The sequence below is a fragment of the Chlamydotis macqueenii genome, chromosome 3, assembly GCF_036417535.1.
Source record: "Chlamydotis macqueenii isolate bChlMac1 chromosome 3, bChlMac1.mat, whole genome shotgun sequence".
Classification (NCBI taxonomy): Eukaryota; Metazoa; Chordata; class Aves; order Otidiformes; family Otididae; genus Chlamydotis; species Chlamydotis macqueenii.
The window spans coordinates 33,477,831-33,503,607 of record NC_141558.1 but is presented as its reverse complement, the minus strand read 5'-3'; the positions used below and the strand labels follow the sequence as shown (position 1 = coordinate 33,503,607).

The following is a 25,777-nucleotide window of genomic DNA, read 5'->3' as shown; positions in this document are numbered from 1 at the left end:
TCTGTCGCGCGTTTTGTCATCTCTTTGTAGCTATGTTAATCAGCAGGCTCGTTTACCTCTCGACATGCCAGTACACAAATTCAAACCAGGAGATCTTGTCTATATCTGAACCTGGAAGGACGAGCCACTAAAGGAGAAGTGGAAAGGACATTTTTTAGTTCTTCTAACTACATACACAGCAGTGAAAGCAGAAGGAATAAAATCAGTGGGTTCATTAAACCAGAATACAGGAAGCTCCTCCGAAGGAACAGTGGACTTTTTGATTACTACTGGAGATCTGACACTGAAAATTTCCAAGAAATAGAACTAAATGAACTGTACATGGGGTTCAGGAGATCCACACTTAGAATTAGATTGTTCTCAAGGACTGTTCTTGTTGTTTTGTATATTGATTGTACTAACTCCTATTGTTTGTAGTATATTCACAGATACATACTTTTTTTTTTAAGATATGAAGTCTCCTGCAAGAAAGAAGGAAATCGTTACTTTGTTAAGCCTGAAAATGATAATTAGCATGGCTGGTTTGATCTGCTCAGTACAGATGACCCTTGGGAGAATTAATGTATCAATCTGGGCCAGAAAATAGTCAAAATAGCAAAAAAAAAAAAAACCTGACTGTTGGGTTTGCACTCACTTCCCAAAACATTCAGAGAAGGGAATCCCTTTAGTTGGGATCCCAATTCCATCCAACATCTCCTGGACAAAGTTGTGGGATAATACTACTCACAATGGTTCTGACAAAACAGACAACCAGGAGTGGGGCATTGAACAGATGAATTTGCCAAATGGAAAAAACATATTGCACATGCATGCGAAGATGTAACCCCCAAAAGGAAAGGGAAACAGACTGTCTGAACGGAACAATGTTTGATAGGAATAAGACACAAAGTAATTGCACCATAAACTGGGGAGCTACAATGCGGGACTTCAAAGGTTCTTCAGGACAAGGACACAAATTTCCCATCCCTGAAGGAAAAGGGTGATATTTGATATAGAATTATAGAATAGTTAGGGTTGGAAGGGACTTTTAAAGGTCATCTAGTCCAATCCCCCTGCAAGGAGCAGGGACATCTCCAACTAGACCAGGTTGCTCAGAGTCCCGTCCAACCTGGCCTTGAATGTTTCCAGGATGGGGTGTCTACCGCCCCTCTGGGCAATCTGTTCCAGTGTTCCACCACCCTCATTGGAAAAAAAAATAATTCCTGATGCCTAGTCTGAAATGACCTCTTTCTATTTTAAAACCATTAGCCCTTGTACTTTCACAACAGGCCCTGCTGATGAGTTTCTCCCTGTCCTTCCTGTAGGTCCCCTTTAGGTAGTGGAAGGGTGCTATAAGGTCTCCCTGGAGCCTTCTCTTCTCCAGCCTGAACAGCCCCAACTCTCCCAGCCTGTCCTCATAAGAGAGGTGCTCCAGCCCTCTGATCATCTTCGTGGCCCTCCTCTGGACTTGCTCCAACAGGTCCATGTGGTCCAAGTGGAATATGTGGGACAAGGGCCAGAAAGTCTTCACCACCCAATTGGAAAGGGACTTGTACCTTAGGAACTATAGACTCAAACATAGCAATTGTTGATAAATTGCACAATGACAATAAAATCTGGCTCAGGACTTAAAATACAACCAAAGATCTTATAACCCATTGATTGAGCAGAATAGTGCTTTTCACTCTTTTGTTAGATGCTTTTTTCCTTGGTTGGTGGTTAGCAAACTCAAAAATGCTCTGGTTAACATATCGGCAATGATCAAAACCATAGGAAATAGAACAGCAGAGGATATTACTGCCCTACAGGAAGAAGCTTCCCAATTGGCCAAAATTACTGTCCAAGATCGTATGGCTTTAGACATGCTGTTGGCCTCAAAAGGAGGAGTCTGTACTGTGATAAGCACCAGCTGTTGTGTCAATGTAGACCAAAGTGGAAGAATTTCAAATGATCTAAATGAAATTTGGCAACAAACAAGAATCCTACATGAAGTACAGAAAGAAGATAGTTCATGGGGCTTTTATGAGGTTTGGAATTGGCATACTTCATGGTTTTCAGATTTCTGCAGTTGGTTCAAGAAACTATTTAGTTTGATAATCATAGGATTGTTTGGTTTTGTATGTATTTACATACTAATACCATGCTGTATACAGTGTACGGTGAGTCCAGGTAGAGAAAATCATTTCTTCAGTCTTATCTTGGTTTATCTTAAGTCTCAAAGGGGAGAATTGATAACTCAAAAATTAAGAGTTAACTAATAATAAATGAATGTATTGTAAAAATCTGCATGTTTTGCTGATCATATTTCCCTTGAAGAGGAACTTAAAAGGATAAGAAAAGAAGCATCTTAACCCGATAAGGTCACAAGGTGTGCTAGCTTTGTGGAGTATCACCTAGCACCTGTCTTTGAGCAAACGTGAAATAAAACAGTACCTCTACTCAGCATGTTAATTGGTTTCTGCACACCAGGCAAACAGACCCAGATTTGGGACAACACCACTGCTTAGCTATAACCCTTAAAAGAAATAGGATGTTTTAAGTAATATTTATCTTCCCTTTCCAAATGTAGATGTCAGCTGCAAAACATCTTCACGGTATACCAAGAACATGTAGAAAAATTTGCAATAGTTAGCTTCCCACATGTAACTTCCAAACATAAAAGGCACCAATGACTGGGTAAAGTGAAAAACGATGATTTTATTTAAAATGAAGACTGACTGCAGAATATCAAAACTACACTCTTGCTTTCCAAAGGGAAAAAAAAAAAAGTCACTGGAGTTACTTTGACACAAACCAGAACAACTTATCCAGATCAACTGAGTGGATGAAGACCTTTTTGCAGAGGACAATCACCAGCAACAGCTAGCAGAGAGAATATGGTATCAAAACAATATGAAGTGCCTAAGTAACTTATCTTTGCTGACTCTGCAGAACCACTTTGCAAATCAAGTCTTTTCACTGGACTTTGGACAGGAAGCAATCATTTAGATAATGTGCTGCAACACAGTAAAGGTTGTTGAGCCAATGAGCATTAGCGTGACGAATCTTGTAGAAAGAAATGTGTATTTTACCCATATTAAGGAAGAAGTCTTCATATGAAAGGTTATCAAAACAAGAAGTGCAGCATGAATCTGACATTCTCAGAATCAGAATTCAGCTCAATTTTTGTTGAAGATTAAAATAAGTTTACTTATAGACTGATTGCTTAGAGGTAAACTAAATTAGAATCAAGTGTGGTTGAAGTGTAGCTTGCTTTCAGTTTAGCATGAGTAGGCCTTGTTTAAAACTTAGGATAGGTGAATTTTGAATGAACTCTGTTCATCAGCATGGATGGCTATGCAGAGGAGGTAACAGAGGAGTACAGGACATCCTAATTTAAAAGATAAGGAGAACCAAACCCATGACTCAAGGAAAAAGACGACCTTCAAATCAGGTAGCAGACAATGAACAAAGACCTCGATGACACAGGAGCCCCAGCTAGGAGACAAGGAAGTTAGTGACCAGCTACAAACTTTGAAGATGAAGAAATGGCCTGTCTAGAGGTACAGAGGGGACCCAATGAGCAGCGAGAAGACCCCATCCCTAAAATACCATTGGACTAACTGTTGCATGAAGAGTGCATTGGGGGTGGGAACTTATGACTGGGAAGGGTATAATTGCCCAGGGTTTTTTTTGTTCAGGGTCCCTCATGGGAGGGGCCCAGCTTGATCCAAAATAAACCGACTCTCTGGCAGAAACTAGGGTCCGAACTCTTCAGCCACACCTAGGCTCATTCTTGGGAAGGAGTTGAGAAAGCAAGCGCATTCAGTCTGAGTCTTGTGACTCAGCAGCAGGGTCTTCCTGGACTCTCCTTTAACAATTTTTCTTATGTATGAGTGTTAGGAAAAAAGAATCACTGTAGTATTTCCTACGACTGAAATTGTGCAGGCGATAAATACACAGCATTTGGGAACTTCTGTGCTGTAAGTAAAAACATCTTCTGCTTTTTCTTAAAGAAGCCATGGGAATTCCATATTTTTAGCCTACTTTCTGAAGGCTAAATAACCTAACTGGCTTAAATAATGTTCAGATTTCACCTCAATTAAGAGCAAATAAAAAAGAGGGAAGGCCAGAAGAACATTTAGAGAGAATAATTTTACTAAAATATTTTCATTTCACTAGATTCAGTTTATTAGTTTTTCATATACTCATATGACACGAGTAAACGCAAATTCAGACCACGTGTCAAATGACAGAATAACTCCTTCCCATGTAACTTCCAAAGAGTGAAAACATATCCCATTATCATTAGGGTCTGTGTGACAGAACCTGACATCCAAATGTGAAATTTGAATCAACTTTATCTGAACGAAATAAAAGCTGACCTTCAAATGTATTTTGTCTTCATGACTTCGTTAACATTGCTCTAGTAAACTCTGTTTTTCTTCCTTAAGCTAGAAAATTACATTCATGAGAGTAAGAGTAGAAGGTGGTTTTATTCCAGTTAGCCATGAACACATCCTTCTTGTTACACTCTCCTCCATTAGGAGGAAGTGTAGACTTCTCTCAAAAAAGGCTGAGACATAAGTCTTAAGAAAAGTGACTTTCAATTTTAAGACTTAAAATAATATTAATGAAAATAAAAAAAAAAAAACCCAAAAAACTTGCTTCAGACAAACATCAGTCAGCAAACAGAGCAGTTTTCAAATAACTAAGTTTTGGAAATACACCTGCATACCACTGGCAGATACGGCGTATCAATGCAAAAGTATAGTATTCTGAAGCCACACTGACAAACATTGCTTACATCCACTAATCCCGTTCTCTGAAAATAAAAGGAAAAATTGTCTTTTAAATTCTTATATGTTAATACTGTCTTTAATTAAGAAAACCCTACCAAAAACTCAAAAATATTTGTTTTTAACCAGAAAATAATGGCTCTAGAAGTTATGTACATCACACAAGAAAAAAAAAATTAAATTAATTTTTCTTATCCAAGTGTAAAACTAGATTTATTTCTATATGAAGTAAATACAGTTTTCTTTTCTAAGGCACTTGTTAAAATGCATTTTAATTAAATGGGACAGGTACAGAAAACAATCAACAGAGAAAAGAAACTTCTAAATTCAAGCCCATAGATGCCAACACTAACTATAATCACTTACTTTGTTCCAGTAACTTCAACAGTTATTTTGAGGGCTTTCTGTGAGGTCTTCGTATATCCTTTTCAATTTCTTTTCTGATTTGAAATTGTTTGTATCTTTCTGCCATAGCAATAAGCTCATTAGGAACTACCTGACAAGAAAGCAGCACAAGGACAAGGTCAGTTTTCAACAAATCTAAACTTTTAGACTCTGCTTTACAAAAATGCTATTGATTTGTGCATTCCCAAACTTTATTTTGTTATTTATCTGGCTCCCGTGATTTGCAGATTGTCTTTTCTGTAGAGATGCATAGAGAAATCATTTTACATAAAATTATATTGAAATATACTGAAAAATAATCAGCACAGTGTCCCTGGATTTTCAATTACATATGTATGCTAGTATCCCCGTGTCTGATGACAATATATATCCAGCTAATTAAAACATTTGTATTTCAGATAGAAGTGTGTCTTTGAGTGATAACTAACAGCTAGAACAAGTGTCCAATGCCACTAAAAGGTGATACCATACTATATATATATATTTGAATGTTACATGATTATAATTTATATGAAATTCCTTTCAGAAGTTTTAAGAGCCTCTGAAGAGAAGCTTTGGTACTTAAAGAAAGCGCTGCCATAAGAAGCATTTTCACAAGGATAAAACAAAGCTAAAATATAAGAGAGGAAGGAGAAAGCGGTCAGTTCTCACACCACTGGAAGGTCACAAGAGCATCTTACCAAGATCCACAGTGGCATGTTTGTAATTATGTGGAAAGGGAGGTGAATAGTATTACCAGCACAGTTCGTCACCTCAGAGTTACTCAGGTTCGTAAGGATTGAGGCCAGATGTAAAGAATTACAGACTTTGATAGGTTGACTGACACTGATCACTGAATGAAAGCAAGCCAGCCACATACCATTCTTACAGATCATGGAACAAAGGCCGTGTCCAACAAGTCATCTTAAACCAGATCAGGCATAATGCAGATATTAATGCAATGTTTACTGCAAAAAGCTGTATGAGCGACTGTTCTGTCAGAAGATGTTTTAGATCACCGATCTATCAAAACCAGCCTGCTTCAACAACCTGCTAGAGCACATAGCCATGCAGCAGGTAGAAGATATCCAGTCCAGAATCAGTTTCCTGACCACAGAGTGAAGAGCAAGCTTCTGCAGTGTGTGTGAGCATGGTATTAATATGACTGCTCAGCCTCTGTGGTTTGTCCCCTCCACGAGTGGCACAAATACAGTGCAAACACAGTACAGTACAAACAAGTTTAAATATTGTTAAGTCTCCTTATAAATGCCTAGACCTGTTAATGCTTGAACAAATAAAGAATGCAGCCAGGACAAAGGGCTTGGTGGTGAAGGAAGGTATATTCCTCCAGTTCCAACTTCTTTTGTTGGGCTTTATAATTCAGCAATGCTTGGCATTTGCTATCAGCAACTTTTCTTAGGCTGGCATGAGCGTCAGCTCGCTGGTATATATTTTATATGCTGAATTGCTCTTACTGGTAAATAACTGTGCCTATGGAATAGTCTATTCCACCTAAGTTTTAGACATTGTTTAAAAATAAAGTGAAAAGCGATGCATCTCTCTAGCTGAAAGTCACTACAGACTTGTATCAATAGACAGAGAAGTAATGAGATAGTTGGTTTTCAGTTGAAACACTGGATGATTTTCTTCTTAAGTATCAGATCAGATCCTCTCCTACAGCATGAAATAGAATTTATTATAACTAAAATTGCAACTATTTCTTGAAAGAGTGGTTTTTGAGCAGGCACAAGGAAAGACTGGGAAGAAGCCAGGACATGGAACATAAAAATCTCAATGAGGTAATATCCAGCATCTAGCAGTTTGTTAAGATGTTCACACAGACAATCTATCTGCTAAACGTGTATAAGCTAAGTACACCTATAAGCCCAAATGAGAAACCAGAAGAGGATAAAGAGGCCATAATTGATATGCAACACTCTTCTTGGTATTACAGAGATCAGTGTTTTCCCACCTGATTCCCTAATAAATCTGTCAATGCTTCCTAATAAGCTTTATATGTAAAGATCCCTGCAGCATGATACAGAAATCTTTGTTGTACCTGTTTTTCTTTAGGGAGATTGTCTGTATATTCAAAATAATGGAGAACATCTGGCTAATAAATACACCATACTTGTTTTGAAATTGAAGTACTCAGAACTTTCAGACCATGTTTGCAGTTGCTCTCCTTCCCTTTTACATGATGCTTTAAGACTGAAGTAACAATATTTTCATTGTCATGAGGAAAAAGATCACTGCCTGTATTGATACTTCCCTTTATCAGCTATAACTAAAAGTTTGAGAATAATGTTGTGACTAACAGTTACCCTTGAGAGTAAGAATTCAAAGGTGCTCTTTTGTCCTCTGTATTCAGAGACCCGTTCCCACTTGAACTATCACACATTTTAAAAGTTTGGGAACTTCACAGTCTGCAGGAAGAGACAAGGCATGGATGGTAACAGCTGACTCAGAATACAGAACAAGGCATCTCTAAGCTCTATTTAAGTGGCTTCAAAGTATCATTACTGGTTTCACCTCTTACATCTTCTAAAAAAACCAAACCAACCAACCAACCAAACAAACAAAAAAAACCCACAACAACCCAAACCAAAAACCACAACAAAACAAAATAAAGTATTTTAAAGATATTCTCTTATTCCTCTGCAGACCTCTATGTGCATGTATGTTAGTTACTTCTTCTTTGGATATGGAAGGCTTTGATTAAAGTTAAGTTCCAAATTCTTTTCTGGGACTCATCTGTAAGATAAAATACAGCTAAGGATTTCCAAGACAAGAGACTTAAATACCCATTTTTTTTTTTCCCTGAGACACTACAAATGCTCACCAAGAAAGGTCTAAGGAGGCTTAGACCTTAATGAACTGTTTCAAGTGGTAACCCAGAACCAACATAAATCTTACCCAGTAAGATGTGTTCTTACTTGGTTTGCTCTTTCCAGAATTTCAATCAGTTCAGATGCAACCTTCCAATCATTCTTAGTGACAAGTGTTACTGCCTCCCCAGTACGTCTAAACAAGGAATGAAACAACTGTTGGGTCTTCAAAACAACTGCCGCTAGGCTTTTCCTACTGATGTATACAGTAATAAATTGTACTACAGGCAATACTGTTGAACTGGGAGATAAAACTGGCTTAAGTATTTACTATGCACATGACAGAAAGCAACTTTATAATTCATAAAGATCAGAATATGGCAATTCACCTAAAATGGAGCAAAGGCCCAACTAATACAGGCTTTTAGACAATAAACCAAGTAAAAAGACAACATATTTAAGTAAGAAGAGACATATAATCATAACATGATCAAAATAAACACATAACACAAGAAAAATCATGCTCGTGCCAACCAGAGAAAGCAGCATTTGAAAGTCCTAACCTGTAGATCTAAACTACACCACTATGTTAGGCTTAAAACTTTGAATTTATATTCCCCCCTCCCCCCCCCATTGGCTATCTAGGAAACTAAACAACTTAGTGGCTCAAGAAGAGCCAAACAAGTGACACTTCAGAATATCTACACAGAAGTTGTTTTGAACTGTAATTCTTCCCCCACATTTAAACCAGCTTTCAAACATCCCTCATTCTCATCCACTTCAGTGAATTAATAGGAAAGTGGAAAACTTGTTTGCCTTAAACTTAACAGTGAACTAACTTCAAAACATAAAGCACTACATTATTATCTAAAATATACTTTGATAGACTCTCAAGTCTTCACTCCCAGACTCCACATCACATGTAGGTCTAGCATTTGACAAGAGAAACATCTCTGCAGTGCATAAATTTTGAAAATATATTACTGTTTTCTTGTAGACACTTACCCCGCTCTTCCAGTACGGCCTACTCTATGAACATATTCTTCAATGTTGCGAGGGAAGTCAAAGTTAAAAACATGAGTAATATCGTGCACATCGAGGCCACGGGATGCTAAGTCAGTAGCTACCAGTATTCTGACTTTGCCTAAAATAAGTACAACAGAAAGAATGGGAATTTATGGAATAGCAGAAAATATACTCCAGTCTATTGGTCTTCCAGCATATAATGCACTTATTCTTAACATATAAAGGAAAAACATGCTTGTTGCGTGTCACACTGAGTTAGCTTCAAATACAAGGTGGCAAGTAAGCACTCAAAATGTCATTTTACTATTACTTGTATTTCACAAGTAGAACACCAGAGTGCAGGAGAACCAAGAAACATGCCTAGCTGCTATAAAAAGTCTGTGAAAAGAACAGAAACTTCAACAACTATATCCTCAGCTGGCATATTTATCATAGAACTACTTTTTGTTTTATTAGCATGTCACCACATAACCCCAAAGATTAACTTTACTGGCATAATCATGAGCAGAACCGTTTCACTGAAAGCACCATTATTTGACGCTTAAATTTACCATTCTGTAGACTAATACAATATTGACTTTTCCACAGAGATTTCAAAAATAAAATAAGACTTACTTTAACTCTTAGACATTCCAAATTTAATTGAAAAGAAATCAGTGTGCTTTTTTTTTTTTTTTAAATTAACAAAGTAAATATATAATTCAGAGCTCTTTAATATTTTCATTTCTATGGGACTGGAGAGACATGGCACTTACAAATAGACAAAATTCTGCACATGACAAGGTTTAAAAATCTGGGCTAAACAAACCAGTACTTAGGTACAAAGGTACCTTTCTTGAAGTCATCTAAAGCCTGTTCTCGATCACACTGTTCCCTGTTACCATGAAGTGACTGTACTGGAATTCCTTGGAGACCAAAGTCGCTTGCTAAGTCATCAGCTCTAGGATGAAATAAAACAATGGTTCTTAAAAAGAAAGGGGGGGAGGGGGGCACGGAAAGTGCAGCACCTAGATCTAGATCCAAAAGATAATAAAGAGACAACAAAAGCTAAGCATGTGCCTAAGGACAAAACCCTGCCTAGGTCAGTCGATATTTATTATAAAACAGTATGAAAGCAAGATTATTCCCCACATGTTTGCTTTTATTTATATATAAAGAGAAATAATAGATTATTTTTGTAGCGTCCACTCAAAAAGCTGAGGGTGTACAATGACCACCCCCCTCCATTAGGTCTTGTATACACCAGCTGCATATGCAAGTAAGCAGGACATCACATTAATGTATCCTCAAGAATATTAACACCTACTTTAACTGTGGGAAATTGAGAACTTGTCACCACTAATGATATTAAGAAGGATACAAACTACTAGTCAGTCTGGAGGAGTGAACGAATGAATAAATAAAAATACTACTACTGCAAGCACATCGCTGACAAAAGCTGTTATAGTTGCTAATTATTACGTGAACTAAGCAGCTATTGAGTATTTCTGTTAGGAAAAAATGAACAGATGTAATACTGGGAAGAGATTACATACGTAAGTTTTTTCCCCACAAAAATGATGACCTTATCTCTTGGCTTCATTGACTCTATGAAGCACTGCATGAAAACTCTCTTTTCCTCCTCGGCGATAACAATAACTCTCTGTTTTACTGTATTTACTGCCTGTTAAACAGCAAAAAGGGATGTTAAGCAGAAACAGATTAGAATAATATTTTTCTCGTTAATTGCCATATTAAGATATTACAAAACTAGTAATATGATACCATGAAAAACTATTTTAAAATGAAAACATTTATCAGATTGGAGTTCAAACAATGCAGACTTATTTGTTGTTTCCTAGTTGCTTCAGGAGAATAGTAAAATTCATCTTTCAAGTAGTTTGCCAAATCATGTATTTGCAGAGATTCAGAGGGCACAGATTAGCAGACTAGTGAGGTGAAATAAATATTCCTAATATCAGTGACATTCAGATTGGAAGTACTTTAATTTGAGTACGTTTAATGTTAACCCTGAGGAAGTCAGAGCAACGCCAGTCTCACTTGAAAGGATAAGCTTTTAAAGAAGATTCTGTAATTTATTTGAAATGATCAGTTCTGTCCAATTCTTCCAATAGTTTGTTAATTGAAACAAAAAAAACCCAACAAACCAAATCACTTTACTGCATTGTATTTGAAGGATGCCACAGAACGTCTAAGGTAACTACATAAGCAGTACTTAAAGGTCTTGACAGTCTCACGGCACTGCATCATAATCTTGTGGCAAGGGTTGAAGAATTAATCAAGTACACAGATTCCTTCTCCACATGGGAGCCCTTCCCCCTCCTCCCTAGACATCACTTCTTCAATTAACAGAAGTTCCTATAAAAGAGATGAATGCACTAGACGAGAGCTGCAACAGCAGTCTATATCTTTCAAATTTCAATCCTCTGTCTTTGACAAAAGCATAGTTCAGAACATAACAGATGAAAAGTACATTTTCCCCCTACTTCTACTTAAGTGCATCACATACTAAGTTTCCTTATTCCCTATCACTAAAAAAAAAGTGTAACCGAAAAGGAAAATTTAACGATTTAAGAACCAAACTCAAAGCAATCTCTGGACCAGGATGCAGAGATCTTTGAAGAACTACCATTTCTGTAAATTCAGCTGGTACTGAAGCCAACTATACACAGCCACACAAGCATGACAAGTATGCAACTGCATCTATATACGAGAAGCTCTGGACTTTAAAGACAGCTCTTACTCCAACATATACATTCCTGCTCCAGACAAGTGCCCCTAGGAGTTTAGTAGAAAGCTTCCTCTCTCTCTGAGAAAGCAACAGTTAAGAAAAACAGATCCAACTAAGGAGCTGTATGCATTACAAAGACCTTCAGAAGGAAAAGTAAGGAACAAGAACTTGCTGAACAGAACTGAAGGCTACAAAAACAAGGGTTCAGGCAAGAACATGTGCCACTGTGAAGTATAATATTCAAACTTAAATTTGATTGATACTAGTCACTTGTGATGTCTTCTACTGAAGATGCAGGACTTCAACATCTTGTTACAGAAACACAAGAACGAAGTTCTTTTCTCTTTTTTTTTTTTCATTCTTTCTAAACTTTTAACGACACTTTAAGAGAGTAATATAGAGCTAGTTTTTGAGAGTTCAGACAGATTTTAAAGTTACATGCATTTATTTACCTATGGTTACAAGCAAAATATTTCCTGGCTTAATTTTCTCCCAAAGAGAAGAAATATCAAAACCACAAAACAAAAAACCAGAACAACTTACTGCTAAGTCAAGAGTGCCAACATAAACAATCATAGGATTTTTCAAATAGGATTTTGCTAGGCGACGAACACCATCAGGCCAAGTAGCACTAAACAGAAAGTGAAGAGGAAAACCAAACACATAAGAACAGAGTGCAAAGTTTTCTAAAATTCATTAATTTAATCACATCCTTCTTTTTTTTTCCTTCTTATACACCAGTGAAACACTTCAGTAAGCAATAACAGCAGCAAGCTTACATGTTTAGAAATAATCTGAAGAAGTTATTAGTAAACAATACTTAAGCTTTAAAGATAGGTACAGGCAACTACTAAGCTCACAAAAGTGAGCTTCGTAGTTCAATAAGCAATCTTCTAGTCTGTTTTTATCTCTGAAACAATAGCTCCAATGCAAAAATATGGTAACACAAGTTACAGTTGGGATATTCTACTGTTAAGCTCCCAAAAGCTGCATAATTTCAAAATTAATTCAGGAACTGACTAGCACAGATCCTGATCAGAAGGTCAGGACACACACTGCTGTAGTTTAGCCCCTCTCAGGACCAAGCTACACAGTTTCTCACTCTCCCCACCCTCCGAGGAAATGGGGGAAGAGATAACAGAACAAAAAGGTTTGAGATAAGGACAGGGAGAGATCATTCAAGTTACTATTACAGGCAAAACAGACTCGACTTGGGGAAACTATTTTGATTTATTAATAATAAAAGAAGGATAATGAGAGAGAAAAAAAAAAAAACTGTTTCCCCACAACCCCTCCTCTTCCTGGGCTTAACTTCACTCCAGATTATCTCCACCTCCTTCCCCCAATGAGCAACACAGGGGGAATGAGGAACAGGGGTTGCAGTCAGTTCATCATAGTTTGTTTTCTGCCGTTCCTTCCTCCTCAGGGGAAGAACTCCTCACATTCCTCCCCTGTTCCATTGTGGGGTCCCTCACATCGGCTACAGCGCTTCAGAGCAGGTCCTTTTCCACAGATGTGGTCCCTCCAGAACAGCCCCAGCACTGGCCCTCCACAGGCCACAGCCTCCTTCAGGCATCCACCTGCCCCAACATGGGGTCCTCCACACACTGCAGGTGGATCTCTGCTCCTCTGTGGACCTCCATGGGCTGCAGGGGGACAGCCTACCTCACCATGGTCTTCACCACAGGCTGCAGGGGAATCTTGTCAGGAGCGACTTTACTCCTCTCCCTCCTTCTTCACTGACCTTGATGTCTGCAGCCGTTCCTCTCACAAGAAATTCTTCACACCAGGCTCAGGCAGATACCTCTCAGGTTCTCTTCACATCTCCTCTCAGCTGAGCCAAGTCAGGCTCAGACGGCTGCCCAGCAGGAGGCCAGAGGGTCAGGGCTGCAAGGCCCATAAGGCTCATGCCTCCCCCTTCCTGCCTGCCCTATTTGGGTTTTTTTTTTTTTTCCCCTCTTCTTTTTAATAGTATTTCCCCCTTCTTAAGTACGTTACCACAGAAGTGTTATCACTGTTGCAAATTCGCTCGGCCCTGTCCAGCAGTGGGTCTGCCCTAAACCTGTCCAAGTCCACTGGAGAAAGAGGAAACTTCTAGCAGCTTCTTGCAGAAGCTGCCACTGTAGCCACTCCCGCTACACAAAACCAGCACACACATTTGGTCCCAGATGGAGAAGTGGAAGATGGCATTTCAAATTGATATGGCAAATTCTGGCACTCACAGGACACCTTCCTTTTTGGTAAGAACTCAGTTGTTTTTAGTTGATGCAAAACACCAGAAAAGGGATAAGGAAAGAAAATAAAATTGACAAATGACTCATTAGGACTGACTAGATAGAATTAGAAAGAAAACCGATGCCATTCCCATTAGGCTAATAGAAGTCTCAATAAAACTGGCACATTTGTTTTGAAGTTAACTTGTTCAATTAGCTTACATTTACAGTATTCAAGTGCTGAGCACTATTATGTTTACGTACCTTGTCATAACAGTTTGTCTGTCAGGCCGCACATCTATTAGGATCTTCATTATCTGAGGTTCAAATCCCATATCCAACATCCTGTCAGCCTCATCTAAAACCTGCTCAGAACAAGGTTATTTGTTGTGTCTAGTTCCTTAGCTAAGGGTTTCAGCAAGACATCACATAGTAGACCATTTTAATAAAGACAGTTCTAATGGCAGAATCCAATCCGTAATGTATTACAAAACCTGCTCAACTTCTACTTCACCTCTTTAACTCCCTTGAAGCTTTTTCATTTAGTAACACATTTTCAGGCAGAACAAGAAAATCCACAGCACCTTTAAGAGCACTTAAAGTCAAAGAAGAAAAACCAACAACTGTTTGTCTGCTTGTTTTAACAATAATTTGGTCGGTGCCTAAAACTAAGCACAGAATTAAAAAACAAAAATAAAACCAACAAAACCAGAACAAACCAAACTCAGGGGAGAGGGGGGAGTGGTAACGGGGGAGATAAGACACAACCCCATACAATACACTTTAAATAAAATTTTTTGGTAATTTAAAGAGGAAATCTCATTTCCATCTTTTTAGAGAACTACACCAGACAAAAATATCAGTTATCAATTTAGTTCCTCATAAGAAGTAGGAAAAAAGCCCGACTGTACATTCTGTCTCACATTAGGACACTGCAGAACACCCAGAGCTCAAACTTGTTTCATCTGGTAAAAAAAAACCAAAGGAGAACAAGTGAGCTGAAGGTCTGAGTACAACTATTGGAACTGCCCTTTTTTTCTAACATACAAGCACACTTGTGAGTGTTTTCAGAAGCTCATACAAAGGAAGAAGGAAGCCATCCAAGACTCATCTTTTTCCTTTAATTTTCAAATAGAGTTTATATAAATCAAAGTTATATGGGTCATGCTTTTAACTATTGACATTATCTAGTCTCTTATGTGCAAACAAAAGACTTTGATGAAAATCCCTTTCTACTGTCCTGATTTTGCTGTTCCATTCTCTTCAGATTTTTTATTTTATTAAAGGTTTTTAGTACATTATCTATGTAAATCTCTGAAATAATAACAAAACAGTAGCTGAGAGAGAGAAGACAGGAATTCTATTTCTTGATATAATTCTCTTCATTGTCAAAGGACTCCCAGAGATTCCATTAACCACTTCGATTCTAATATGGCAAGGCTGAAACATCACTAATTTTATATTCAGAATTGGCTGCTACGCCCCTTTCAGCAGCAGAAGCTTTCTAAGCTGTTAAGCACACTGATACTTCGCTGGAAGGGAGAAGAACACACATAAGTATGTTTATTACACGGATCAGAGTAGTTGAAGTTTACTTTCTTTATTTCTGATGGTTGCTAATAAAGAATAAAACATAGATATTAGCACCATTTTTTTTTTCCAAATGCTTCATAGCCAGGTCCTGGTTTATAAACTGAATCTCTTCCCAGATGACATAATCTTGGATTTCTTGTTATCTATACATATTTTCTTGTTTGTCAGTATTATTTGTTTCAGTTCTATTTCTTGGCAAGAAATTCTTACAAGCCAGTTCTTCATATGAAAATTATTTTCTTTCCTCTGTTTTAATTTACTTACTGGCAAGCTTTACACTACTTCCTTATATATGAAGAATAAAAGGATTACTCCAATCTACCTTCCATATCCTGCTTCATTATTTGTATATGTTTTTTTAGTACACTCTTTCCTCTAAATGTTTTCCAATTATTCACGCACAATTCTAATTTCCGTACTTCTGCTTTATGAGCACAAGGTCAAAAGAAAAAAAAACAAACACTCAGATTACTGACGAATGAATACTGATTCACACTGAACACAGCAAAACAAAAAGCAATCTTCAAATGGCATGCATTGTAAACAATCAAAAAGCCATATATGACAGAACTTGTCTTTCTTCTGAAATCATAAAAAACCAGCAGCCTATCTTGAATAAAAGAGTTACTAAAAATTTGAATTAAGACTGCAACTAACTCAATGGTTCCGTCAAGCAAGAAGACAAATTCCCTGCTTTCAATTCACCTTCTGTACAGTGCATATTCAAATATAATTAACTCTAACAGAGTTTTTTTTCAGTTTTTTTTTTTTTAAACAAACAATTGTATTCCAGTCTTTAACCCTGGAAGTCCTTCGGGAAACAATTTTATCATATCAGCAAATAATATTCAGTGCACTTTGGAAGCATTCACAAGACTCACAAATAACTTTAAATGAAAACTGTAAATAAAGCCCTCCAATGAAAAGCATTCTTCATCCAAAGTGTTAAAGTAAAAATCTAATATCCCTCTATTTTCTCTGAAAAAAGGCTGCAAGTTTAAATTATTTGTTGGCTGAAAATGGACAATGAAGTTGTGGAAACAGAAAGCATCTTATATATTAAAAAGTACAAGAAACTACAAGGAAATACATGGTAACATAAAAAAAAAAAAAATTGAATTTTTTATGTCCAGCTTTTCATATGGACCTAAAGCAACACAGCATTTCCAGAAAGTATGAGGCATGAGACATTAACCACTTTGCAAAACACAGTCCTTGCACTGGTTTCAATCATCTGAAAAGATTTAACTGCTAGTGGGACAACAACAAATGTTTTTCTCCTACTTTACATCATCATATTTTTCAATTTGACAGCTAATTCTTTTTAGTAATGTCATACTATAGTACATCCTGCATTTACTGAAACATCCAATATCACTTACACACATATTCCTCGCTTTAGAAAGCACTGCATGCTTGTAGTATGATCATACTTCACCTTTTTTTCCTCCTGTTTAGCAATTTTAAATAGCAAACATCACTAATATGAGATAACAATTTAACATCTTTAAAATGCTTACTTTGCTAGAAGCCCATTTTTTTCCCCCCTAGGGAATATTCCACGTCTGCAATGCAATTATGGTAAGTATGAACTACCTTCCAACACCAATTTCAATGTTAAGATGTACTGTAATTGACTTTAAAAGTTTAAAGAAAACTTCGTTAAAGCTTAAGTTCAGCCTAATTGTCAACCATTTCCCAACCAGTGCATTACTTATTCCATATCAGCTACTTGCCAAGTATGTTATGCTCTTCAGATTTATGAAGTTGTTCATCTGAAGATCATTCAGTCTGCCAGGAGTAGCGATAACAATATCCACACCTTTGGTAACGACGTCTATCTGTCCTTTTCGGTCTCCACCACCATATATGCAAATACTGAAAAATAAAATGTTTTACAGAAGCAGTGTATTAAGGTTCAACTGAAATAAATATTTTTCAAATAAATGCTACCATGTTGCTTCATTTGAAAAAGTATCATCTGGTATTACCAAGAGGAAGGAATACAGTAAGTATGACCCACAGTATCACAATAAATAATGGACTTAACATCGAATGATAACCCCTCAACAGTACAGCAATAGCTTTCTGCTGAAATTGTAGTGAAAGCAATCATGAAAGGAAGGAAGGTAGTTACTAAGCTGCAAGTATGTTTTGGGTTGTTCTGAAAATATTCACACCAAAAACAAATGAACATGTGAAAGGACGCGTGATTTTCTAAACAGTACCATCAAAAGTCAAATCTTTTGCTGTTAAAATATTAAACGCACAAGGCTTACACACAAACTTAACACGCTCTGTGAAACTCCTTAGTATTTTTGAAAAGGAGGCAGAATGCAAATTTCAGTATTTTATGACTACAAGACCAATTCTGAACGCTATACAGTTACCAGAGAGCCTTAAAAGTAAATTTTGGCATACAGCAATGTCTGTTTAATAGCTTAAATGAATACCTACACTCTCAGCAGGTTTGTGGATGAAACTAAATTGAAGGACCAGCTGATACACTAGAGGGCTAGGCTGTTACTCAGAAGAACCACAAAAGGCTAAAGAAATGGGCTGACAGGAATCCCATGAAGTTTAACAAAAGCAAACATGGTGATGGAGTTATCTCATGGCTGAGGGCCAACATGCTAGAATATGGCTTTGCAGAAAACACTTAGGCACGCAAGAAACTGAACATTATTCAGCAGTGTAACCCCACAGAAAAGAAAGTCAGCTGTGCACTATGGAGAAGGTAGCCAGCAGGTTTAGAGAACTCATTATTGCCCTTTATTCAGTACTTGTGAGACCACAGTTCAAGGACAAAATCCAGTTTTTGAACCCCTCGCCTCTATTAGACACATTAATACGGGAGCAAGTCCAGCAAGCACCTAAGATGGGTCAAGAGGATGAAGTGTATGACACAAGAAGCTGGTAACCAGGCTTGTTTAGCCTGAAGAGGAGAAGGCTCAGGGAGATCTTATGCTGGCTACAGCTACCTAACAGCAAGGTGCCGAGAAGACACATCCGCTGTCCACACAGAAGTACAAGAAGCAACAGACAGAGCTACAATACAGAGAACTCCCAACTACACATGAAATAGACTTTCACCATGACAGTAGCCAAAACAGGTATTTCTAAAAACTGGAAAAATATGAACTCTGCATTTACTACCTTCTCCTTCCCTCTTAGTAAATGCAATTATTTTAGTAAGTGAATTAAGCCACAAGTGGTAGGAAAAAAAAATACTTAAGCAAGTAAGATTACCTTTTAATGCCTTTGTATGCATACTTCAAACACTCTGCCTTTACTTGAAGCGCCAGTTCTCGAGTGGGAGCAAGGACTAACATTCCTGGCCCCCGACGCTGATCTTTGGAACTGCAATAAGTAATATTTAGAATGTGAGTACATAAGGCCAGGCAAAGTCCATCACATCTGACACTGAAAAATTTTACACTGTTCTAGACTTTTTCAGTACGCTCCTACTAACAGAATCTATGGTGACAAATTTGGTACATATTCCACCAAGTTTATAAATTTTTTCCAATTTATGATTTATTATCTTTTTTTACTAGAAAACCATTACATTGAAGGTAAATAAGTCAGATGCGTGAACCATCCTTACATTGGTTGTGAAGTCAAGTGAATGAATCCAGGCATTAAGTACGCTAATGTCTTCCCAGTACCAGTTTGTGCTATACCAATGAGATCAATTCCTTGGAGTATGATTGGCCATGCCTGAGACTAACATAAAACAACAAATACATAAATGTACTTTTCTCTTAAGTTTCAGTTAAAGAGTCATCAAAATTGATGAAGTACCTGAATTGGTGTAGGCTTTTGAAAACCAACTTTTCTTATATTAGCCAGAATATCAGGATAATGCTCAAATACATCTTCAAATTTACAAACAGGATTGGGAATGCAGCGCTTTTCACCTTCTTTTAAGTCATCACAAATTATATTATTATTTTCTTTCCTGTCAGAATTAAAGAAATGCAATTGCTTTAAAGCCTCATTATCTGAAAAATTAGAGCTAAGGCAAAAGACTGCCTTTCCGACTTTTTTTCCCCCTAAATTCCTGGAACAGCTTACTAAAGAAACAGTTTTCTGGAGGCATTAATTACCATTCTTACTTAAGAACGATTAATTTGAAGTTATATATGGATATTAACATGAACTGCAGTCCTGTCATATCAGGCTTCAATTATATTCTATTACAAATTAAATAACTGTGACAAGTTTTTAAACCTAAAGACAACCTAGAACTGACAGGAATAGATTGGACTTCTTTGTCTGCACCCTGTATACTGACAAAAGCCTTTCAAAATATTTTCAGAGCAGCTCTAGAAAATACAAACAGGACAGTTCAGAAAAAGCATGGTCAGTGAGACAAACTCCAAAAAAATACCCACCAAAACACAAAACAAACAAACTCCAAAACACAAGACCACACACAAAAAGCTACATAAAAACAGAGGTTCTGAGGCTCCGTCCAATTAAGAGGTATTAATATGCATAAGTAGTTTATCTTCATTCCAGTCCTGTACTTTTCTGTACAGTTTTAGCAGTTTTACTTCAAGTGGGGTGTGGGCTAGAAAAAGAATGGGTAATCAACCTCTCCTCATGTTCACAATTTTTTTTTTTCCTTGAAGCAAACAGGTTAGATGAAAAAGGCAAAACATTCCTTTATCACACAAGTGTTATCTCAATACATGTTCTGAACGTACATAACAATGTTCTGTCACTCTTGACTAGCTCTAACAATAAGTCTAACAACACTTTAAGGAAACAGGTGTCAATTCCATGCTTTGCTCACTGCAGCAAGGTTTCTCTGGTGGGCATGCAAGAGAAAAAGAAACAGACACTATGCAAAAAGAAAAGTAATAAAAAGGTAACTTAATGAACATTTACCAACTTAATTAGAACTACTGAAAAGGGTTTAAACTGTTACCAGGGCCTGGACAGAATCACTTGAAACAGATGATCTGCTTTGCTTGCAAAGTAATGGTGTAGGTTGCTGGATCAAAACTAATGGATACAGTTAACTGAGGCAGGTACTCACCAGGATGTACTTGTAAAGACAAGATAGCTAGACAGATAGGAAGATAACAGTAATAGAAGTTGAAATTTGTCCTTAAGATGGTATTTAACTAAAAAATATGGGAAAAAATGGCAGCTAAGAGGTATTCAACATGTAAGCAATCACATTTAGAAGGATTTAGAAAACATGAACATGCTGTCTCATTAAGCGTAAAGACACAGTTTAAAGCCAATGAACTGTCTTGATTTTTTCCTCTTCTGAAAGTCAACTAGATCAAGTACCTTGAAAGAAGCAGTTAATCCCTAAAGTTAATTTTCCAGGCAACTAGTAATACCTTATCTGTTAGTTATTAATTCCTAAGAAAGAGTTCCTAGGAAAATTTAAGTTATTACAAGACTCTAACATTAATGCTTCTGTCTCAGTATTTTATCTCCCACTTTCTGGACTTCATGCCTTAATAGCTATTTTTGCTAAGACAATAATGCCCTATAGAAATGATCTTACCGCCAGAGTTCCACTTCTTCTTGTGACATAGATGCAGTCCTTGACGATTCTTTATAGAAGTTTTTTGCAATTGGAGGCAAGTCTTAAATAATGAGAAAAAGTAAACTTGAGTCACTAAGAAATGCTACAGATTCAGGGTAAGTCTGCTAAAGCTTAAAATAGGAATCCCAAAACCCAGACTGTGCCTTGTACTAGGAAACTAGTCAGAAGTGGTGGAAGACTACTATTGTTCATATAAAAGATGAAGGCTGAGACAAATTGAAGTATCTGCAAAAGAACCACTTCCCCAAATTTAAAGTTCTAAAGTAATTTCTACTAACATATATGGTGTAATATTTAACAATTCTCAGATTTTGGCTGCAGTCACATATAAAACAACAGCATTTTCAAAGAATGTAGTCAAAATACCAATTGAGTGGCAAATTTAAGTCTTCACACAGCAACCACAGTGTCCTCCATGACCATGCCGACATGTTAACTTCACTGCAAATACTTAACCAATTTGGACACTAAAAGATTCAGTAATTTCAAAGCAAAAATTAAAAACATGCAAGCACTCAACAGATTTATCATATGAAGACAAGTACCGTAGCATAAAAATTTTAAAACTAACCTGCCCACTTCATAGCTTCATATTTAGCTTTGTTTTCTCGAAGAGAGGCCCAGTTAATCACTGCCTTTTTGGGGTTATTTTCAGGCTTGATCATGTCCAAGGTTTTTCCTGCGGAATTAGTACCAAAATGTGGCTGGAATGGGACAGGATATGCTGGAGGGTGGGGGAGAACATCCTCCCTCAAAACAAACATCTTATTTTCATTTTCTATTGTAAGGCCTCTTATGTGATTTTTAAATAAACGTGAAGCATTCAGATAGACAATTCCTTCCTAGGTCTTAGCCTGAAACACCGCTAAAACCTATACAAATCCAATTCTGATAAAAAAGAAGCATTTCAACATCTTCAATTACTTAAAGAAAGTAATTACAGGTTCCAAAATGCTGCTCCTCCAGCTATAAATAAGGCTTGTTGTGCAACAGGCTTTTGAAAAACTTTTGAACCCAGTAGATGATATGGATACAGAAAGTTTTATTTTTAACAGCTACAAGAGCAAGGTTTACTAAAGGATGCGAAGGTTTTTTAAAGCATCCAATGCGACCACAATAAAGTCTCAGCATAATATTGGGTTTTGTTCAGTGAGCGGGGGGGGGGCCTAAGGTGGTAGTTACATGCTATACCTCGTTTTTGATTATGTTAACCCTTCTTAAGAAAGAAAGGTTTTATACTGAAGATATAAATGGCAACACAATCATGTATTAGTGGAAAAGCAGGAAACATGGGGAAAACACAGTCATGTATACTAAGAAAGTGTTAACTATTTCTAGCCTCTTGAAACACACTCATCCAGGGCACTTCTAAAATCAAAACTCACAACTACTCCATTCCTTATTCTAACACTGGAACACAACTCTCAGACCCCTTCTTCCTCACCAGTGCCTCAGATCAACAACTACAGATGTTGTATGTGCTCCCAATGACTTTTTGCAAGGGCAAACAACACAAATAGCTATAACGTAAGTAGTATCTCAACATACAATCATTTTAATATCCATGTATTTATATATCCATGTAACAGACAAAGTTAACATGATAAAGCCTAGTGAAGTGAGGCATGGTGTGCAACATCAAATTTAATGCTAGCTCTCCATGAAAGTAGTAAGAAGTCAGCATCACCCATGCTATAATCAGTATGTTTGCTTTACAGACTACATTTATAAAAGCTTGTTGAATTTTAATACTGCACAGATACTACATTAAAACTTACACTAGATCCAATACTTGTATTTTTGTGGAGTCAGACTGATAATGCAAGAAACCAAGTAGTATAACATTCTGCATTCATTGAAAACACAATGGAATAGATTTTCAAAGAAGTCTAGCAGTTTGAGAGGAGGAAACTGTTGATAGCTCAGAAAGGAGGATGTCTAGATATCTCTGTTTCAAGGAGGTATGCCATTGTCCAAGAACAAGGTGAAAGTTAACTCACTTTGGTAAAAGACTACCAATATAAAAACACTCCAGTAAACTACTAAATACACAGAAAGACAATCCAATCTTTTTTTTTTAAGAAAGCACATTTCTTACCTTTCTCAGTCCAACCTCTAACGTAGTTTTGTCCAGATTTTGTAATAGCATCGTCAATCAACATCTTGGCTTTGTTTTGCGCAGAAGTGCTGCCAAAGATCTTTACTTCAGCTTCACAGGTTCCCTTTATAACCTATGTTCATAAACCCTTACTAAATTTTTTAGTACTGCAAAGACAAACATTATATAAGAACACATACTGAAAACAACCTTTGAATTTTTTTCCTGAATTTTAACTTCTCTTCCCAGAAAAAAAGGCCCTTTAATTCCCTTTCTAAAAGAAAGGGAAATAAATGCATACTTAAGGAAAAAAAAAATGCCAGTAAGCTTTTCCTGCTTCCACATACCAGACAAGTTGCACCCTCAATTCCACTTCCTTTTCACCTGTTCTTGTAAAAGAGCAGAATTATTACAGCTATTGCAACACTCATCAATTTGCTGTAGTAACTCCAGTTCACATGGAAGTGAAACCAAGTATGTTCCCCACAAAGTCCAGGCCTGGATGACAAACACAGCACATGGTACCTTTATCCTGGAACCAGAAGAATCCTCAAGTTCTTTTATTTTACTTCCACCTCGACCTGTTATAAAGATACATCGCAGGTATTACAGAGATTCAGGCCAAACTGTCAAAAAGTACACATGGTAACAAGACCCTCACATGAACACATGCATCCATAAATAAAAGAACTTGTGACATCAAACTTTTGGAAAACGCCGGTAACTTTTTTGGCAATTGACCAAATGAAATGTGCATACGTTGGGGGAAGGCATCCCAACTGAAGAGGTGGAGCACCAAAACCGACTCCAGAGAGCACCATCCTTCCTCCATATGACTAGAGAGGGGCTTTAGCCCACTTACAAGCTGCCAGCCATGAGAAACAGACAAACCCAACCACTTCATGGAGGAAAAGCTCTGCTACCCTGGCAAGTGGGAGAGCTCCACTCTTCAGCCAGTACCCTGCAAAAGCATCCTACTGTCCCCAGGGGATCACAAGAGGCTGGGGCTCTTCCACAGCCCAGGGACAGGGAAGGCAGCGATGCATCTCCTCAGAGCACAGAGGAAAGGGCAGGGGACCACGTGAACAAACCTCTCAGCGGCCCAGTCCTCTCGTCCTCTCCCACCCGCTTACACCTCAGCGATCCAAGCACCCCGGGAGGTGAGGCCGTTATTACCTATGAGAGCCCCGACCAGGGCACTATCGAGGCGGAAGGAGAGGGGCTCCGCAGCATCCCGAGCTTGGCCGGCGGCGACTTGGGGCGGCCGCTGCCACGCTGCCTCGCCCGGGCCGCGGGAACCTGCCACCCCTTGAGGCTCCCACTCCTCTCCTCCCAGGCTGGCCGCCGCTTCCCACCACCACTCAGCACTCCTTCGTCCCCCGCTGCCTTCTACGGAAGCGCAGCTCTGCGAAGGGCTGGCCGGCGCCTGCCACAGATGCCTAGCATTGGCAGCAAAAGATGGCGGCCGACGCAGCGCGCCAGCATCCTCGTCGCTGCTCGCGTCCCAGTCAGACATGGCTGCTCCTCCCGCCTGGCTCCACGGCCCATGTGGCGGGCCTTCGCGCGCCTTAGGCGAGGCGCGCGCTGATTGGCCGGGGCGGGTCGCGTTCTACGCAGTGATTGGCTAGCTCGGCCAGCACGCGCGCGCGTGGGAGAAGCTACGGCCGTCCTTGCCGAGCTGAGGGCAGCTGGGTCCTGCGTCCCGCCTTCTCCCCTCTCACTGCTCCCTTCTCGTCTGCTGGCCTCGGGGCAGGCCGGGGCTCCACTGAGGAGGAGCAGGCGGTGTTTTAGTAGGGGAGAGGCAAGGACTCGGCCCTGAACGTGTGGGAATCCCTCGAAGTCTGTGGGGTGGGGTGGGGAGGGGAGGGGGAAGGGGAAGGGGAAGGGGAAGGCGAAGGCGAAGGCGAAGGCGAAGGCGAAGGCAGGAAGGCAGGCAGCCTCAGTGAGGCTGGGGAGTGAGGGTGACACTGAGTTACTTTGTGAGTTGTCTGGGCGCATGTCATGCTGATGATACATTGTGGTCTGAATTTTTTAGGGAAGTCTTGATATTTAATCTCAAATTAAGCTTTAATGGAGATTTTTGTATGATTGAGTGCACTAAAGCTGATACAATATTGGAAACAGAAGCACAGAATGGCTGAGGGTGAAGGAACCTGTGGAGGCCATCTTTTCCAACCCCCTGCTCAAGCTGGGACACCAAGAGTCAGTTGCCCAGGGCTGTGCCCAGATGGCTTCTGAATATCTCCAAGGTTGGAGGCTCTACAACCTCCCTGGGCAACCTGTGCCAGTGCTTGGTTACCACAGTGAAAAAAAAATAGGAAAAAAAAACAACAAACAAAGTAAGAAAAAGCTTCCCCCCCTTCAGTTACACTGAAAATGTGCTAAATTAGGGTTTAAATTTCCCTTTTAGGCACAGTCCTGTACTCCTGTTGTGCAGAGCTGAACTGTGACCATTTATGTGTTTGTCTTTGGGGATGCAGATTACCACCTGTGTCTGGCCGTTGTGATCAGCAGGCTACCAGGAAAAAACTTCACAATGCGTTCTTCTGACCCTTCCCTACTATCTCTGTGTGCA

General features: G+C 38.5%; 1 protein-coding gene across 2 annotated transcripts; it reads right to left on the bottom strand.

The window, feature by feature from the left end:
* Positions 1-5,145: 5,145 nt before the first annotated feature.
* Positions 5,146-24,718, bottom strand: DDX43 (DEAD-box helicase 43). 2 transcript variants are annotated; one of them, XM_086745435.1, is made up of 16 exons: positions 24,370-24,718; positions 23,728-23,777; positions 23,218-23,335; positions 21,676-21,783; positions 21,063-21,144; positions 19,337-19,493; positions 19,140-19,258; positions 18,782-18,892; positions 17,269-17,410; positions 14,204-14,304; positions 12,270-12,357; positions 10,531-10,658; positions 9,826-9,935; positions 8,975-9,113; positions 8,078-8,165; positions 5,146-5,253 (listed from the first exon to the last, which is right to left on the bottom strand). In XM_086745435.1, exons 1-16 carry the CDS (start codon positions 24,716-24,718, stop codon positions 5,146-5,148), a joined length of 1,998 nt encoding a protein of 665 aa, XP_086601561.1. The 2 variants fall into 2 exon arrangements, with proteins under 2 accessions (XP_086601561.1, XP_086601560.1); XM_086745434.1 differs by having other exon boundaries at positions 23,203-23,335; positions 23,728-23,783; positions 24,379-24,718.
* Between the last annotated feature and the right edge of the window lie 1,059 nt (positions 24,719-25,777).